This window comes from Anabrus simplex, chromosome 1 (genome assembly GCF_040414725.1).
Source record: "Anabrus simplex isolate iqAnaSimp1 chromosome 1, ASM4041472v1, whole genome shotgun sequence".
Lineage (NCBI taxonomy): Eukaryota > Metazoa > Arthropoda > Insecta > Orthoptera > Tettigoniidae > Anabrus > Anabrus simplex.
Window position 1 is genome coordinate 538,971,053 of NC_090265.1, and position 19,813 is coordinate 538,990,865.

Consider the following 19,813-nt stretch of genomic DNA (forward strand, 5'->3'; position numbering starts at 1 on the left):
GCTCTACATTCCCTCATTGTACAACATAACACATGAAACAATATTTTACAAAATTATATCTTGGTCTCTTCTACAACTGACTGTTTGTAATCTTGATGCTTCCACATACAACTTAATTACAACAGATAATATTTAACATTGCCTTTGCTGGCAGGACCTAATGTTTACAGTGCACTAAGTCTTCTGGCATAGGCTAGAGCAATATGTTGCTTAGTCGGTTAGTGCATGCATTTCAGTGGGCTTGGCAGACTGATATGTAATAGCAACTTCTGGCTTGGTGAGGAAAGCAACAGGAAGCTGCCTCACTCCTCATTTCCCTAGTATGGCTCTTCAGTGATGCCTAGGCCATCTATGACAGCTGATGGCAGAGCTGTTGAGGATGTGACCAGCCTTAGGGCTGATGACTGAACATACATACACAATATTTAACACTTCAAAATTTCCTTTAAAAAATACACAATATTATAACTTAGCGAGCTTCTAATGTCTTACTTTTTCAAATGTTTATCATATCGTGTTGATTTCATGAATCCAGTGTTTGCAACACTCAACATTTCAATTTACACCTGTACAAAAATAACACAAATAAAATATACCGTATTACTCCTTCAAGTATTTATACGTTCTTGCACTGTAACTATCACTTCACACACGCTAACACATTCACGTGGTTTTAGTCTAGGTTAAAATTATTGCAAGTCTTTAGGTTGACCTTATATTGTCTACGGGGAATCTACAAATCTTAATCTCCAATATTAATGATCCTTGTTCAAATTCTAGATTAGCCCATACATGGCATTACATAAGGAGAACAGATGTATTGTTGGTAATGAACTTGTGTCTATCGTATACACACACACCGTTTTGACAGCAAAACAAATCTTGGAAAACTGCAACGTTCAGAGAGCGGTCACTCCTCTCCGCGACAGGTACATTATATAAGAGATAAGAGCAGCCTAGCCTACTGACCTACATCCCATCTCTACGGAAAATCCGCCGGACTCGTAATATATTTACACAGACTCCTAATGTTATATTTAATGCTCTAATTAAAGCTCCAGAACTTGTCTTAGTCCTGTAGGGAACGTGCTGAAAATGATACAAGCTGTACTTACGACTAAATGCTCTAAGACGCCTGTCCTCTACTCTCAATGGGATCTGCCAAAAGCTACTTCTTAAATCAACAGATGAAAACCATTTTTTACCCTGGAAACCCTGAATTAACTGTTCAATTGTCTGGGATTTTAACTAGTCAGCACAAATACGTTTATTCATATGCAGGGAACTGATTTCTGTGTAAATACACATCTCTTTAGGAAGCTAAAATTAATTATATTTTGCATTCTTCACGAATCATGACGTGGAGTTGAAAAATGGAGTATTTATTTTCTATATTTTTCCATATTTTGGAGTTTAGCACATATGTTCCATATTCTTCGCCATTAAAATCAATATAGTCCATATTTTGGCTAAAAAGTATTAAATTATATTAAATTAGCAGTCCTCTCAATAGTGGAGAAATAAATTAAAAATCTATATTCCAAAAATTAATATTTTAACTGGTATGCAGGTCATTATCACGCCTGTCCACGTCTGGGCTGATAAAATAAGCTGATAAGCAGTGCGAAGAAAGAGAGGGGTTGAGCCCGGAAGTGGTGGAGATCAGTCGGTCAGTACCATGATTATCTGAATCACACTTACAGAACTGATAAGCTGCATTACATAACATCGACTGTGTCTGTGCCATAATTTCGTAACTAGAGAAATCTCATTCATCGACAATGTGCTATTGGTTTCCGGATTAGTTCGTAATTTGGGCATTCCCTCTGATTGCTTCATAACTCCATCTAGTTCATCTATGTTACATTCAGCATAATTTTTTATGCATCACAAAAACAGTGTAAAGGCTCCAAAACTTGCATCTGTCACTTTCTGAAAGTTGTGAAATTGTGAATAAAACTGTGGAACAACTCACTCGTGGTACAGGTAAAATTGCAGATGTAGCAAACATGAAGATGGCCACTGTACTTTCAAAGAGCCTTGGATATGAAGAAATGACAAAAGTTGCTGCAATGCTGTGTGGAGATTTAAGTGTAAAATTAACAGTGGATTTAACCCTAGCAGATCTTGTGAAGTTGAATTATGCCCCCATTACCTCTTCCGATGTTGAACGCAGTTTAAGTCAATATAAATCTGTCCTTAAGAGATAATGGAAGAAGATTCACTTTCCAGCACTTAAAAGAACATTTTGTAATCCATTGTTTAGGTAACAGTAAATAAAAGATTGTGTGTTCTTCAAATATATTAAAATGAGAAGTGTAACATTGTGTTGCATGTAGATCTACTTTGTTTAGCTTCTTTGAACTTTGATATTAAATAGAAATGAATGTTTCAATAATGTTTCAATAAAAATAACAATATATATGTACATATTTCAATAATTATTAGTACATATAAACCCGTTCCCTGTTCATCTCTCTCGCATCAATACACAGTCTCACGCTTTCATCACTCTTAGGCACCATGATTAAAGGATTTAAATACGGGCTATTTTACACTTCAATCACCCCATGAACTAACATCGCTCGTATCTGATTGTCAACTGCCTTGGTATGTTTGTGTGGTATAGCATACCGTGGCCCACTGAAAGGACTGTCATCCAGTACTGAAAAAGTATGTTCATAAACATGGGTTTTACCGGGTTGCTCAGAAAAAATCTCAGCGTGTTCACACAACACTGCCAACAATTCGTCCCTCTGAACTTTCTCTAATTTACTGTTACTTGCAGCTTCAAATAATGCATCCTTCTGATCCTCTTTCAACCACAACTGATATAAATTAAACCCCTCTCCAGGTTCCTCCTCAAATCTAGGGACCTCAATAAAACTCCACATGGCACAAACATTAGTTTTCCCTTGAATTCCGTTTTTAGTTCGAGTTTGACATACTTATTTGCCCACTTCAGATTTACCGTTGCTTCTTTTTAATCTAACTGGGCCGATTTTTAGGTCAGCCAGTCACATCCCAAGATAAGATCAAATACCAGGTAAGGAATAACCAAACTTACCTGTATACTAATCAGCACAGCGACTTGCATGCAGATTTGTTTCGACTTTTTACCAACAGCTGTAATAATGAATGTTGACTTAACAGGCATCTCTTCAATCTTAATACCCTGTTTAACTAATGAATCATACCTTTCTGAGCTAATACATGATTTCTGACTTCCTTGTATCAATTAACACATTAACATACGCCCCCCATACTTCTAATTTAACTACAGGTGTGGCTACTCCAACCACTACTCTTATACCTTCATATCTTCCACATAATATAAATAACATTTGTTTGAGCGCCAGTTGCTTTTTTAAGAAAAACAACAAAATTCGGTAGAGCATACCTCTTATATCAATTATCTCAAGGCGTGAGGTGGTAAACTCACATATCTGGCAATATACAGGGATATGGATCAGGAAAATATTAAGTTACTGTTGCATTTCCACAATTGAGGATTGTACATGGAACTGGAATCACTTATTATAATTAAAATAAAACTGAGTTTCTGACTATAATTTACGTCATAATGAACAATCATTGACGTCTTTTAATTTAACAAAAGAAATATATCGTGAGATTTGCGGTACTAAATAAAAGGAAAATTTAATCTAAACAAAAAAAAACTATTGGCATGAACTTGAAGTGCGATGTGATATCGCCGCTGATTACACTCTTCTTCATGTTATGAATGCATAACATGGCTGATGCTTTAATTACCTGTAGTCTGCATACACCGCTGTTGAACTAGAAATTCTTGGGAAAACCTGTGAGCTGAAGTCGGGAGCCGTCTGCTGTAATCTTCTTATGTCACAAGGAGTTGGCCTACATACCATGTACGCGTGTAGGGAGCTCCAATGTAATTACGTCCACTCAATATATTTTAAATAATTGGAAAATATTATTGAAACATCTTGTGAAGTCCATCCTCACAAGAAGATGATGTTTCTTTATCAGCATAGTACCCGTCTCTGCTCGGATACAAGCACCACTTGTAGACTTCCTCGACGATTACCTCTTCAAACACAACTCTTAGCTCTGACCATCACACTAAGACTACTTCTTCCATTTGATACATCTGACTGTTACATATGATCTGCACGATATGAACTGAATACTATGAACTGAGTACCATGAACTGAGTACCTCTCCCTATCGTAGCATCGCCTTATATCACCTCGCGATGACGACTCATCTCCCCACTCACTGTTCATCCCTTCCACTTCCACATACAGTAGCTGGCGAATACTGACACTTGGTCGCAATCACGTGTCCACGCACTGATGTCATCAGTCATGTGTCGTCTAAGCGTACCCAAGCGGTCCGAGAATGACTATGCCGAATGCGTCACCGGGAAATCTCCTTGCACAGTTAAACATAGCCTCGATTGCAAAATACTATGCCAGCTCATCTAGCCAAAGTTACAAGCCACATCATGACAGTATGAAACCAACAAATCTCACTTACTACAATACAGAATAATTACAAATTAATTTCACTTACCCTATGATTAAATACAATAATATACGTGATACCTAATTATAACAATCTAAATGATGAGAAACAGAATATATAAAATCTAATGAATCGGGATAATAATAATAATAATAATAATAATAATAATAATAATAATAATAATAATAATAATAAATACTGAATGGAATCTGTAACCTAGTTGTACGGTTACAGAACGCCTCCCTCATGAAATAATCGATTAAATGAATCGATTGATTCATGAAATATATACATAACATGTCTGAAATCGAGTACACCATAGATACATGTATAAAAATGCCCTTTACAAATTTGGGTACATAGTATCATCCATCTGGATGTTCGTTGTTACACATATAAAACATTGATCAATTATCATTTTCACTTTGATTATACAGTATTATTTACATACAGAGATTACATTTCTTTCTCACTTCTGTCGTTTCAAACGTTCATTGAGTGTTCAATAGTAATTCTCGAAGACATTTCATTATATACACTGTCTCCAAGCACTGGAGTTTATTGCACTGCCATGCTTCACTTAATATCACAACACACGCTAATTTCACTGAAGTCCTGTTCGCAATGCCAGCTTCATAAAATATGGTGAATTAACATAATAATGGGAATTAATCAACAAACTCACATGATATATTTCTTAAGATTTCTTATATTATATGTGCCTACGATATTTCCTTCCTTGTCTTCTAATGAATAAGCACATTTCCCAATCCGTTTCACTACGGTGAAGTATCCCTGATATAACAAGAAAAACTTAGAAAATTGACCAGCTTCTGCTGATGACGGGAGTGACACTCTGAGTAATACCTTGTCACCAAGTTCAAATTCATCCAATATAGTCTTACAAAAATTATCATGCACAATCTTACCGTGTTATCCTTCTTAGGTATAATAACAAGTGGATTTAAATTAGGACTACATGATGGTTCAATTATATTATAATCTAGCATAATGTCAATCTGCTCTTCAACAGCGCTAGCGTATTTTAACGGAATGGGATATTTCGGTCCTACAAAAGTTGACTTATCAAGAACATTAAATTTGTGTTCGTAAAGATGTGTTCTACCAGGCCGGTCACTAAAAACATCACTCTGTGATATCAATAATTCACACAATTCGTCCCTCTGACTCTCCGCTAAATTACATTTCTCCACTGTCTCATACAATTCATCTCTAGAATCTCTCTGTATAGACACATGGCAGACATCAATATTTTTCCTAATATTAGGAATTTCACAAGATCCTTCCGTACTAGAACACACTTTATTCGCACTAATTTCTGACAAAACATCATATGGTAAACTGACTTCCCTGCTACACTTTCCCCAAATAAGATTGACATTACACAGATCAAAATTTAATTTAGCCTTGTGACACGTTAACCAGTCGGTACCTAAAATAACGGCATAAACTAAATTAGGCACAACTAAGCATGGTTGGAAAATACATTCTCCACTTATGCTAATGGGGACAGCTATTTGTTTATTCACTCTTTGAGACTTGTTTCCAACAGCTGTTACGATGAACGTATTCCTCACTGGAATTTCCGCTACCTCATACTTCTCTCTCAAAACTTCCTCATACAGCTTGGAATTTACACATGACTTCTCACTACCAGAGTCCAACAAAATCTTAACTTTTCTGCCCCATATCAGCAGTTCAATCGTCGGTGTAACAGTAACACTACTTAAATTATCCTCATTACATAATATAAGACCACTTAACAAATCTTGCCTTATATCTAAATTTAAATTACACTTATAAAATTTATTGTCTACGATTAAGTCGTCACTTAAAACATTTGAATTATTGCTACTTAGGTCACAATCATGTTCACTTACAACTATAGGCTGGTCGACATTAACATACTTATCTACCTTATACGTGAACTCACCATTTACGGACTGTCTCAGTGACCTGTTTATACAGTCCGTTGCGCGTTTAAAGTACTAGGTTCGGTTACGACTTGTTGGTTACACACCTCAGTCGGCCTCCCCTGTTGCCTATTTCCTCTAGCGTCATTATTATTATTATTATGGCCTGTATTCTCTCGCCTCCCAGCTTCTGGTTGATTACCATAATCACGCCTCCCAGTCCTGAAATTTTCCGAACTATTCTGATAATTTCTCTCCCTGTGGAAATTATTATTAGGTCTCTCCTGATATTCTCTTCTGTAGTTACGATTATTCATAGTCCTGTCCTGATTATTAGATTGGTTACCCCTTCCTTCTACATTCCTATTTAGTGTCCTACTATGATTCAAGCTACTACCTAAAGCATCAAAACTTTCCAACAAAATCTCCATTTCCTTAATAGTCTCCACTCTTTGCATACAAACAGCTTCTCTTATTCTATCGGGATAGTGCTTAGCCATAAGTCTAACTATATCAGCTTCAGGTCCAATACGTTCTAAATTTCTCCACACCAAAAACATGAGCCAAAAAGTATTCAGTCATTCTAACACCCTCGTTAGAATTATACCTGCCAAACATTACTCTCTCTCTCTCTCTCTACTCTGAACACCTTCACTCCAAAATTTAGCCATGAATTTCTCCTTAAATTCAGTTAGACTAGACATCGAGCTTTTATATACTTGAAACCAAGACTTAGTCTCTCCTACGAAAGCATTAGATAAGATCTCCAATACAGTTTCCCAGCTAATAATATTGTCTCTTAATTGAACAGCAAATTTCTTCTCTACTACTCTCATAAATTCCATCGGGTTAAATTCTTTCCCAGAAAACTTAGGTAAATCATGATCTCCAGTGATTAAACCATTATTTACAATTATCTCACGTACATTCTTACTATCACGCACTTCTTGCTGGAGTACTCTCTGGCAACTCAGAAATTTTTCTTCCAATGTTTCTTCAGCCTTTTCTTCAATTTTTCTTAACTTCTCCTGTAATTTTTTTTTCCGATTCTCTCACCTTCTGTGATAATGATTTTTGTTCACTCTCTAGATCACCTACTTCTCCAAGTTTTCTTTCCACATGTTCTACCCTACTAATACATTTCCTAGTTTCTTGCCCCACTGTATTGGTTATCTTTTCAAACCTTTCTTCTACTAACTCATTGATTTCTCCTTTATTAGACTCGATCTTGGCGCCTAATTCATCAATCTGTTTGATGCATGTCTCACTAATTTGCTCTATTTCCGTATGGAGATTGCTCCGACCCAATTCCATCTCAGCTCTGATGTCACTACACTCCCTATTTACCTTACTTTCTAAATTATTAATTTGCTTACTTATTTCTAACACCTTATGATCTATCTTATTACTAACATCATCGATCTTCTTATTAATACTAATACCCTGAGCTTCAATTTTCTCACTAATGATATTATTCTGAGATTCAATTTTCTCACTCATAATATTATTCTGAGATTCAATTTTCTCACTAATAACCGTTTCAATTTTCTCACTCTTAATTTTATTCTGAAATTCAATTTTCTCACTCATAATATTATTCTGAGATTCAATTCTCACACTCATAATATTACTCTGAGATTCAATTTTCTCACTAATGGCATTATTCTGCTCAGTCATTTTGGACATAAGCAAATTAAATAAACCCAGGTCAATCACCCCTTTACTTTGATCTTGCGTGACAGCGTTTTCCTCAGTTTCTACTATTTTCTGACTTTCAGCAGGTCCCACCTTAGTCACCAACTTCCTATTTATGTTACCACCTTGGATTTCCTTGGACACAATAACCTCAGCCTCATCACCTGACTGCATATTGCTATCCTTGTCCATCTTCGGTTTCCTACTAATTTTTCGCGATCTCAAAGCTATTTCCCCTTGCAATTCCTCTGACATTACCCCTTAAATACAAACTTCAACAAAATGACCTTCCTAACATTACTCGGTGAATTTAACATGTGCGTACTCATTAAAATAACTGATCCATGTATATTGCCATTCAGAAACACTTCTTCTGAACCTTTCGAGTCCCACGTTGCTGGCGACACTATGTGGCTACTCCAACCACTACTCTTATACCTTCATATCTTCCACATAATATAAATAACATTTGTTTGAGCGCCAGTCGCTTTTTTAAGAAAAACAACAAAATTCGGTAGAGCATACCTCTTATATCAATTATCTCAAGGCGTGAGGTGATAAACTCACATATCTGGCAATATAGAGGGATATGGATCAGGAAAATATTAAGTTACTGTTGCATTTCCACAATTGAGGATTGTACATGGAACTGGAATCACTTATTATAATTAAAATAAAACTGAGTTTCTGACTATAATTTACGTCATAATGAACAATCATTGACGTCTTTTAATTTAACAAAAGAAATATACCGTGAGATTTGCGGTACTAAATAAAAGGAAAATTTAATCTAAACAAAAAAAAACTATTGGCATGAACTTGAAGTGCGATGTGATATCGCCGCTGATTACACTCTTCTTCATGTTATGAATGCATAACATGGCTGATGCTTTAATTACCTGTAGTCTGCATACACCGCTGTTGAACTAGAAATTTTTGGGAAAACCTGTGAGCTGAAGTCGGGAGCCGTCTGCTGTAATCTTCTTATGTCACAAGGAGTTGGCCTACATACCATGTACGCGTGTAGGGAGCTCCAATGTAATTACGTCCACTCAATATATTTTAAATAATTGGAAAATATTATTGAAACATTTTGTGAAGTCCATCCTCACAAGAAGATGATGTTTCTTTATCAGCATAGTACCCGTCTCTGCTCGGATACAAGCACCACTTGTAGACTTCCTCGACGATTACCTCTTCAAACACAACTCTTAGCTCTGACCATCACACTAAGACCACTTCTTCCATTTGATACATCTGACTGTTACATATGATCTGCACGATATGAACTGAATACTATGAACTGAGTACCATGAACTGAGTACCTCTCCCTATCGTAGCATCGCCTTATATCACCTCGCGATGACGACTCATCTCCCCACTCACTGTTCATCCCTTCCACTTCCACATACAGTAGCTGGCGAATACTGACACTTGGTCGCAATCACGTGTCCACGCACTGATGTCATCAGTCATGTGTCGTCTAAGCGTACCCAAGCGGTCCGAGAATGACTATGCCGAATGCGTCACCGGGAAATCTCCTTGCACAGTTAAACATAGCCTCGATTGCAAAATACTATGCCAGCTCATCTAGCCAAAGTTACAAGCCACATCATGACAATATGAAACCAACAAATCTCACTTACTACAATACAGAATAATTACAAATTAATTTCACTTACCCTATGATTAAATACAATAATATACGTGATACCTAATTATAACAGTCTAAATGATGAGAAACAGAATATATAAAATCTAATGAATCGGGATAATAATAATAATAATAATAATAATAATAATAATAATAATAATAAATACTGAATGGAATCTGTAACCTAGTTGTACGGTTACACAGGATTGACCACTTCTTCACCTGAATCTAAATAATTATGATCTGGTTCATACATAAGATCTTTCTTAACATGTAGGTCATATGGCAATAGTTTCATAACACAGTTTCTAACTACTTGCGGATAAGGCTAGAATTCTGACCCTTCATTACAGCCTGTATTTAGTTTAAAGGTTACGCTCGTGAACCTATACTTGGTCGATTAGTAAGTTGTCCTCTATCTTGTTGGGCATTTCCCGTTCTATTTTCAGGTGCTCCATTCCTACCGTTATTCCGTGGCTGAAACTGATTATGATTCTCGTAGTTTTGCTGTCTCTTATTGTCCTTTGGCTCACTATGAGGAACAAAATTATGTGGGTTTCCTGTTTTATGCCCAATGTTTCCTAATGCATCAAAACCCCCTAATAACTGCTCCATCTCATGGATAGTTTTAATACGTTGCATTCACGCTGCTTCTAGTACCCTCTCCGGAAAATGTCATAACAGTAATCTGACTACATCTGAATTAGTCGTGATCCCGTCTAAATTCTAGCAATTCATAACGTGACAGGAAATACTCAGTCATAGAGACGCCTTCATTATGTTTGAACTTCCTAAAGACTACCCTTTCTCTTTCACAGCTTTGAGAGTGTTTGTTCCAGTATTTGTCTATGAATTTCGTCTTAAATTCCTTCAGACTTTTCATGTTGCTTTTATAGACTGAAAACCAGCAACACGTCTCTCGCACAAAAGCATGATCAGTAATGTCGATCGTCTCTTCCCAGTACATAAACCCCTCCTCAGTCCATTTCCCAAACGTTTTTCTACCATCTTAAGAAATTCTGGCAGATTAGTTTGTTTCCCATTGAACTTCAGTAATTCTATTTCCTTACTGTAAATCCCTCCATGACTTTGCCTCTCAGTTACCTTGTCTTTCTCTTACTTCTCGCCATATGAGTGTTTCTGCTATCGCTATGCGATTTTCTACATCTTTCTCTCTTCTTCAATTTCATTCACTAAAGTGTTCTGTTTATCTTTCAATGTCTTAATTTCCACTATATTGCCTTCTACAATAGCAAACTTTTCTCTGTGTTTCCTAGTGTTGTCTTCTGTCATACATTTAACCGTATCAATACTGTTTTGTACCTGTTCTTTAAATTCTCTTATTTCCTCCTTTTGGGTCTCAGCTTTATTATTAATACTTGTCACCTGTTTCTTTAACTCCTCTGCTCTACAGATTTCTTTTCTACCTCTAGTTTGTTTTGCTTAGTTTTCACCTTCTGTTCCACTATCTGCTTGTTAAATCTTTCATTTTGTTTAAATAATTTGTTTAACTGTTTGCTGTGTTCGTCCATCCTTTTATTAGCTTCGACCTTTTGTTCATTCAATGCCTTACTTAATTCTCATTTAGTTTGTTCTACTTCATCTTTAATTTGTTCCAATTCATTTTTTATTTCAGATTTATTTTGTTCCATTTCATTTTCTATTTCAAATTTACTGTCCTCTATTTTACTTAACATTAACTGCATCATTTCTAGTAACTGATTGTTACTACTTTCATTGTTAGGGTTAACCTCCGCCTCGCCCCCCTTCATACTATCGTCTGAATCAATAGTAACTTAATCATTCCTACTCTTATTTCCTTCGCTATCTTCACTCCTATTATCTGTTTCCTCTTCTACACATCATCTACCTCTTCCTTAGAATTACTTAAAGTACTACCCATCAGCACGTTCCCACTATGCAGCGTCTTGTCTTTCTTCTCTTGCTCAGCCATGCTACCCCAAAAATCAAACACAAAATAAAATATACTGTGGATACACAACAGTTACCCCTAGAAACACTGATTCTATCTTCTTTACAGCCGTTCTTATACAAGTATTTAATGATTTTCGAGCTCCACGCTTGCGATGACAATATGTGTCGTACTTACTCTTGCATCACGGATGTGCGACAATATGTGACGTTGCAAGAGACTATCCTCATTTTTTCCATATTGTAAGTCTGTTAAAAGGAGAACAGTAAAACTTTGATTTCTACCTATTCAATACATTAATAGCAATTATAAAATTAGGATCTCATCCTTATTTTATTGCTTAATTGTTAAAACATAGGACATGTTTCATTCATATTTTGAACATCTTCAGCTATAAATATTCTTACAAGGTTAAATTGATACCATAAAACTGACAAAACTGATGCACACTGTTGATTACACTGTAGGTTATGTATTTCGTCCTACTTTAAATATTTAACGTCAAAATTTGTCAAATTCACAAATTGCTTGTAGTCTTAACCAGGAGCAGGGCAAAATTCATAACCTATAATCAACAGTGTGCATCAGTTTTGTCAATTTTATGGACAAAAGGAATAATATTCACGCCTAAACTCAGCTGTTTTGAGAGTGTATTAAGATTTCAATTTCATATGGTACAACATGACAAAAAGTTTACGTCCAGTTGTAACAAAATGTTTTAATGTGTATATAACAAATAATTTTAAAACAATCAGCAATTTAACAGATTATAAATGTATTTATACAGAGATTAACTAAAGGCATTGTATTTTAAATATTAGAATAAGGTTTTAAAGTTTCAATCTCAATAAATAGTCATATTATTTTCAATAAGACAACGTAATATATAAACGCTTCATATATGAGGTTTTTAAAGTTTAGAATGGATAAGTTTGTTAATGGCAAACCATAAGTGTAAGTTCTAGAACAATGGCGCATATACAAACTCTGAAAGAAAAATTGAATGAAATAAAATCGAATAAACTGAACTGTTGCACGGAGACTTGCAGTAATTTATGCCATTAGCTCACCATTTGTAGACTCTTTTATCTGGACACGATCTATATAGCAGCTGATGTTTGATGGACCTGTCATGCTGGCGTCGTCATCTCTCGTTGTAGGTACCAGTCCTATTTCTGATTCATGCATAGCTCACTAATTGAACAATGACTTTCCTGACTTTAACACTTCCTACAGTACTCCTTACATAAAGTTGTAATGAGTCCTAATTTCAATAGCAAAACCACCTTGGGTTACATTCATGGAGAGAATAGACTTGTATTCTTCCATGTTACAGAATTGTGATGATAAAGATGATGGTCATAAAAGAAGAAGGATGATGATTCCCATAGGGAACCTGAAATATTTGTTCCGAATTAGTAAATTTAGAATACCATTATAGTTCGTCCATTATTGGACATTATAAATTTTCCAGCTAACTCATTCCTGGTTGCCAACATTTCGCCCCAGTGTGCTAAGTTGGGCACCATGAGTCTTTGTGGGTGTGGTATTTACCAACTGATGAGCCCAACTTAGTACACTGGGGCGAAATGCTGGCAACCAGGAATGAGTTAGCTGGAAAATTCATAATGACCAATAATGGACCAACAGTATTGGTATTACAGAATTGTACCGCAACTAAATGCCTTTGCTGGCAGGACCTAGTGTTTACAGTGCACTATGTCTTCTGTTATAGGCTAGAGCAATTTTGTTACTTTCATAGATCTGTCTCTGTCTTATCCTTGGCTTTGACAATATGAAAGTGACTGAGGTATGCAGCCAGTCCCTGCTATGAATGGTGTGAAAATGTTTCTCATAGGGTCGGTTGGTGTATGCATTTCAGTGGGCTTGGCAGACTGATATGTAATAGCAACTCTGGCTCGGTGAGGAAAGCAACTGGAAACTACCACACTCCTCATTTCCCTAGTACGCCTCTTCAGTGATACCTAGGCCATCTGTGACAGCTGATGGCAGAGCTGTTGAGGATCCCACTAGCGGAAGCGCTGACGGACTGAACATACATACCGTAACTAAATATAACCTGTGACAATAAAGTACAGATTCGACTATAGTTCTTTCATGGATTGCAGCATCGCCTACACAGTGGAAAACTTTCATTGCCAACAGAGTTGCCGAGATTCAAGACAGCACATCGACTGTAGATTGGAAGTATGTTGTTTCAGGAGATAATCCTGCGGATATGATTTCACGAGGACTCGCCACAAACACCCTTACCGATAAATCACTTTGGTGGAATGGACCACTGTGGCTTGTGGAAGATACTCTGTCCTGGCCTGACTCAATCCCTTCTGCGGAGACTCAGGACATCCCAGAACAGTGGAAGCCAGTGGCCAGTCTCATGGCACTTCAGCCTGAAGATGAGTTCATGAAGCGATTCTCTAAGTGTGCATGACTGCGGAGGGTGACAGCATACTGCCTCAGATTTGCCATCAACGCCAAACTTCGTCCTACAGAATGGAAGAATGGCGAATTATAGCTTCAAGAGTTACGTCCTGGACTATATGCATGAATCAAGAGCGTCCAAGCATCAGCATATGATGCAGAGATTGATGCCCTTCAGTCTACAAAGGCGATTAGTAAGAAGAGCAAACTTATATCCCTTAATCCATTCCTCTGCGAGCAAGGACTTGTATCAAATCATTCAAGCAACAACTTCGACGAGTGATGGAAACAGTATTCCTTACCTACGAAGAACTGGCAACACTCACAACACAAATCGAAGCCTGTCTTAACTCTAGGCCTCTAGTTCCCCTATCTGATGATCCCGACAATCTAGTTGCTATCACTCCAGGTCACTTTCTAATTGGAAGACCTATCACTACCCTTCCCGAACCAGATCTGAGTAATGTAGGCCTCAGTGTACTTTCTAGATGGCAGCAACTACAATGGCAGCTCCAAGGATTCTGGAAGGCGTGGTCAACAGACTACTCCCATCTGCAGCAGAGGAGTAAATGGACACTATCAAACAATAATGTGCAACCAGGCACATTAGTGATCGTCAAAGAAGACAACACCCCCGCCCCACTGTGTTGGAAGCTCGCGGTAATTGATCAGATCCACCCTGGTACTGATGGACTAGTACGCACCGCCACTATCCGTACTTCTTTTGGAGTATTTAAAAGGCCCATTGCAAAACTTTGTCCACTTCCCACTTCTCAAGGAGACGTTATCTGAACGTTGTGTGTTTGTATTGTAGATTTCTTCATGTTTGTTCTTTTTTGTACTTTGTTTGTGAAAAAAGTGTTTAACCCTATTTTGGTGGGCAGCATGTTTGATCACTAGACTTAACTTTGCCGCTTTGCTTCCACTCTAATTTAGCAAGCCCTCACCAGAGGTCAGATTAGGACAGTGCTACTTTGTATTACCACTAGGAGGGGGTAGACTACCTGCTACTTTCTGCCACCACCCCGAGGGAGTGAGTCTGCGAGATGAAGTGGTGACGGTCGGTCGTGTGACGTAAGACGTTGACATAGTCGGTGCAACTAGCACATTCGGAATTCTTATGCGAGTGTGTGTAGGGAGTGTTCTTGTATTGTGTATCATGTGTGTATTTAAGTGTAAATATATCTATTTTACTAATTGCACAAGAATCCAGTGATATGAACCAGCTACCTACCTCGTGTCCTATACATACAGTCCACTACTTTTCTCGTGCTATCCTTAGCTAAACCTTGTACATATCCTAACTCACTCAATTCGAACTTGTCTATATTCCTATCCCACCTCATTTCATGCTTTAAATGACAATATTGAGAAATATAATATGAAAATCAGTGTGCAGAAGAGCAAAATAGTGGTGATGGCGAGAGGAGAAAGAGAAGGAAAATCTTTAGTATCAGGAAACAAAACTTTGAGGTTGTTGAATGCTTCAAATATTTGGGAAGTGAAATAGTGCAAGATATAAGGTTGGATAATGAGATCAGCAGAAGGGTGTAAGCGGGAAATACTTTCTACCAAAACGTAAGGAACTTCGTGTGGAACAGAGAAGTTGCTATCAAATGTAAAGAGATAATGTACAAGATGTACTATATCCCTATATTAAAATATGCATTAGAGACTTGTACATTGACAGTAAGAGATGAGAATAAAATTTAGGCCAGTGAGATGAAGTTCCTGGGGAGTATGATAGGGAAGACAAGGAGGGAGAGAGAGAGAGAGAGAAAGTAAGAAATGTTGTGGTCAGAAAAGAAATAGGGGTAGAAAAACTGAGTGATAAGATGGAGAAGAATAAATTGAGATGGTTTGGGCATGTTATGATGATGGAGGAGGCAAGGATACCAAAACAAGTGTTGGAGGCTAAGATAGATGGAAAGAGGGCAAGAGGGAGGCACAGAGCAAGATGGATGGGGTCTTGTCAAGAACGGTATAAGAAAGAGAAGACTGGGCTCAAATACATTTACTGAAGAGGAGTGGTGGAAGGAGAGGTAACGGTGGAGAAGTACCATCAGCACCCTGATCTGGCAGGAGCTGGACAAGTGGAAATGAAAATGAATGACGAAGGAGCAGCGAATAATCTGTCTCAATGGCATCTTCCTTGAAATTGTTTACTGCATTTCGTGGCTTGCTACTAGAACAGGGTTTTGCCATTTCATGAATAGTGATGTTAAATATTGTCAGTCAAAGACACACACACCGAAAGTTCAAAGTACATATATCGTTTTTTTGTCAATACTGGTGATCAGTATTCCCAATCACAGACACAGACAGCAAAATTTAAACTATTAAAGAAATTCATACCGGAAATTCAATGTTTTGTATGTACTACTTTTGTAGCAGATAAGTTGTGACTACCAACAATTGTGTGTCCTGCATGTCTTGCTGGATGAGTCCCAAGTTTCAAGTCATTGTGGGGTGTGGGAGAGTTGCATAATTGTATAAGCCAAGTGTGTGCGCTTGCTTCTCTGAGTGTAGCACAGTATGCACAAACCATTGTTTGATGTAATATTATACGTGGGGAAATTGTCTTCATTTGAAAACTTTGATAATCATCTTTGAAGGGAAATCCAGCTATCAAAGGAAATGCAAGCCAGAAAAGTGAGTAAACAGGAATTAAATTGACTTGAATTTGGAAGTAGAATACATTTATGTTGTTGTTGATTATTTTATGTATTGGGGAAAAAGGGACTTCCCTTTAAAATCCAGTCTCTGGTTATTAAGACATAAGCATCTTTGTGCTAAATTAATATTATAAACTTATTTCTGAATCAAAGAAGCAAAAGTAGAATGTGTGTACTAACAGTGGAGGATTAAAAAAAAAAAAAAATTAAAACATGTTGCAAATGCAAGAAAACATTGTCAACCAAGTTTAAGTCTCTAAACATATAGAATAGGAAAGAAACTGGCAACATTAACACACACCAAGCAAATATTTACTAACTTTTTACAGCTACAAACAGTCAGTTGCCACCCTCATCGCTCACCAGACAAATTTTTTAATTTGAGTTGATGGCTTTAACTGAATTAATGAATGAAAGAAAATATAATGATGTGTTTTCCACAGTGATTAAAACTTATGGAAATGAATTAGAACTATTTATATTCCACTATATTAAAATTTTAACTAATAATTCACTAATATATACCTTACATATTCAATTATCCACACATTACAGCAATAATTCAAGGAAGTTCAATTCACCTCCTGAATCCTTAAGTCTTGTCACGGGGTCTAGAAATCTGGCAACAGCGTGACCACATGGCATTTACAATCATATTTTAAAGGGAGTTTGCCAATATTCATTGCTGCATTAATATGTCAGTAAAATCTGATATTTGGCTTTTATAATCCTTATCATTGATGTGCATGAAATGTGAATAATAAGGCATTGATACATTTCTGTTTGCAGGAGAGATTGCCCTTCTTCTTGATCGCCCCCGTGCTGCCACTGTTGTTGCGAAGGGGCCACTGAAGTGTGTTAAACTGGATAGAGCACGGTATGTCATAATTATTTTGCAGTAATATTGTATGTATGCGAATAATACCCACATTTTTTTAAAAAGGCACGAAATTGGGGTGCGGGTTTTATTTGCGTTAGTGTTGGCAATTTTTTTTCATAATCAGCCTTCCTAAAGTTAAGGCGCGGGGATTATTTGCGTAAATACGGTATTTCAATTTAAGTAGATTTAAATCCCATTTCTCAGCATAAATTAACCCTAGCAAAGAAATAAAGTCAAACTTGACCACAGTTATATCTAAATTTTTTTCTTTGTCAATACAGGTCAAAAAATATGTATAGGAAAACCATGCTGCACATTTCATTTTTATGAGCAGTTGTAAACTTGACAACAAGGTTAACTGTAATTTTCAAGTTATACATAGAAAGAACATGAATAGATAAACACAGGGATGGTCAATGTGGTAAGAGGGAGCAGGAGAAAAGAAAGACTAATGTGAAAATACAGGGTGCGGCAGAAATACCTGACGAATTTCAGACGTAAATAATTCAGCAACGCAACAAGCCATTCACAATTTTGTAGCGCAGTTTAAAAGAGCAAGGTTTGCCATATATGTCACATACAGTAGATTGGAGCGAACTTAAGGTCGTATTGGCCACAGCTTTCAAACAGGTGTTGTTATCGTGGTGCACGCGGTCTTGGCCATGGCCTTGGAGAACATGTGCATCGTCTCGCCTGGGCTAGTCAGTCAGCCAGCCAGTCGCTAGCATGGCGTGGAGTGGTGAACACCGAGGTTTTTCGATTGAGACTTGTTTAAAAAATGCCGACCCCGTACAGGGTGATGGTCCGTGGCCAGCCCGCTTCCCTGACCTCGTCCAGTGCGATTTCTTTCTCTGGGGATATTTGAAGGACCGCTTCTTCTGATGTAAGCTGTGAACACTACATGACCTGAAAGCTGCCATCCGTGAAGAAATCGAGGCAATACCACAAGACATGCTCAAGCGAGTCACGCGGAACTTCAGGGAGAGGCTTCAGAGGTGCTTCGAACAGGACGGTCGGCATTTGGATGACAATATTTTCAAAACCTAGTGTGTATGTATATGTGACGCAAATGGCAAACGCTACTCTTTCCAATTGTGCAACAAATCTTTAAATGGTTTGTTGCGTTGCCGAGTTATTTACGTTCGAAATTCGTCAGGTAATTCTGCCGCAACCTGTACAAAAGATGAAGGACAATCTACACATCTGAAGCTGCTGAGGGGTTTGCTGAATGATTTCCTCAAAGAAGGAGACCATACTGGCTCACAATTACAGCAGTTGTACAGAGAATAGCTGACACAGGATATGTTATGTCAACCCATGAACATAGTGGACCAAGACTTGCTCTTCGTGCAGAGGAATACATAGAACTTGTTGATGAGGTTCCCAGCAGGAGTAGTAGTCAAATTGTGGCAATAGTAGGAGTGTCCCATTGGACCATTTTAAGAGCATTAAGGGAGAACCTGCAACACCCATACCATCCACAGTATGTTCATCACTTATTTAAGAAATATTGTGCACCATATATGGTCTTTGGTGAATAGTTCCTCCCGTCAACCCACAGACTTCATACATCTCATTTTGTTCAAAGACTAGGCCTCTTGTTAGGGGATTTGTATCTTCTGAAATCAGCAAATGCACATCACAAAGTTGCGAATGTTGTGGATGTTACTCTAACCAGGGCAAATGAAGTATTAGTTAGATGTTGGAAATCGTGTAGTTCAGCGTTTCCACTGCAAAAGACAACTGCATACCCTTATGTGAAACAGCTGGGGCTTGTTGGTGCTAGACTGCTAATCTTCTGCATGTAATTTAAATACAGATGAATGCACCTATGGGTGTTCTGTATAACATACTGAATTAGTGTTTGCAGAAAGAAGTGGAATAATAATAATAATAATAATAATAATAATAATAATAATAATAATAATAATCGTATGGCCTCAGCTACCGTTTGCAGACATTTCGATTTGACGCCATCTGGCTGTCTGCTCGTCAATTTCGACGTTCCGGTTTACTCTGTCTGCCATCTAGCGGACCTAGAGTAAACGGGATCTCTCTTGGGCGTCTATGGCTGAGATTTAATTAATTTTG

General features: G+C 37.4%; 1 protein-coding gene across 1 annotated transcript in view; it reads left to right on the forward strand.

Moving 5' to 3' along the window:
* Pka-R1 (protein kinase, cAMP-dependent, regulatory subunit type 1) overlaps nt 1-19,813 on the forward strand; it is a 412,780-nt gene that overhangs the window by 367,514 nt on the left and 25,453 nt on the right. The window contains exon 6 of the mRNA XM_067135499.2: nt 17,632-17,719. Within this exon, the coding sequence (XP_066991600.1) occupies nt 17,632-17,719 (88 nt within the window). The remainder of the gene's footprint in view (nt 1-17,631; nt 17,720-19,813) is intronic.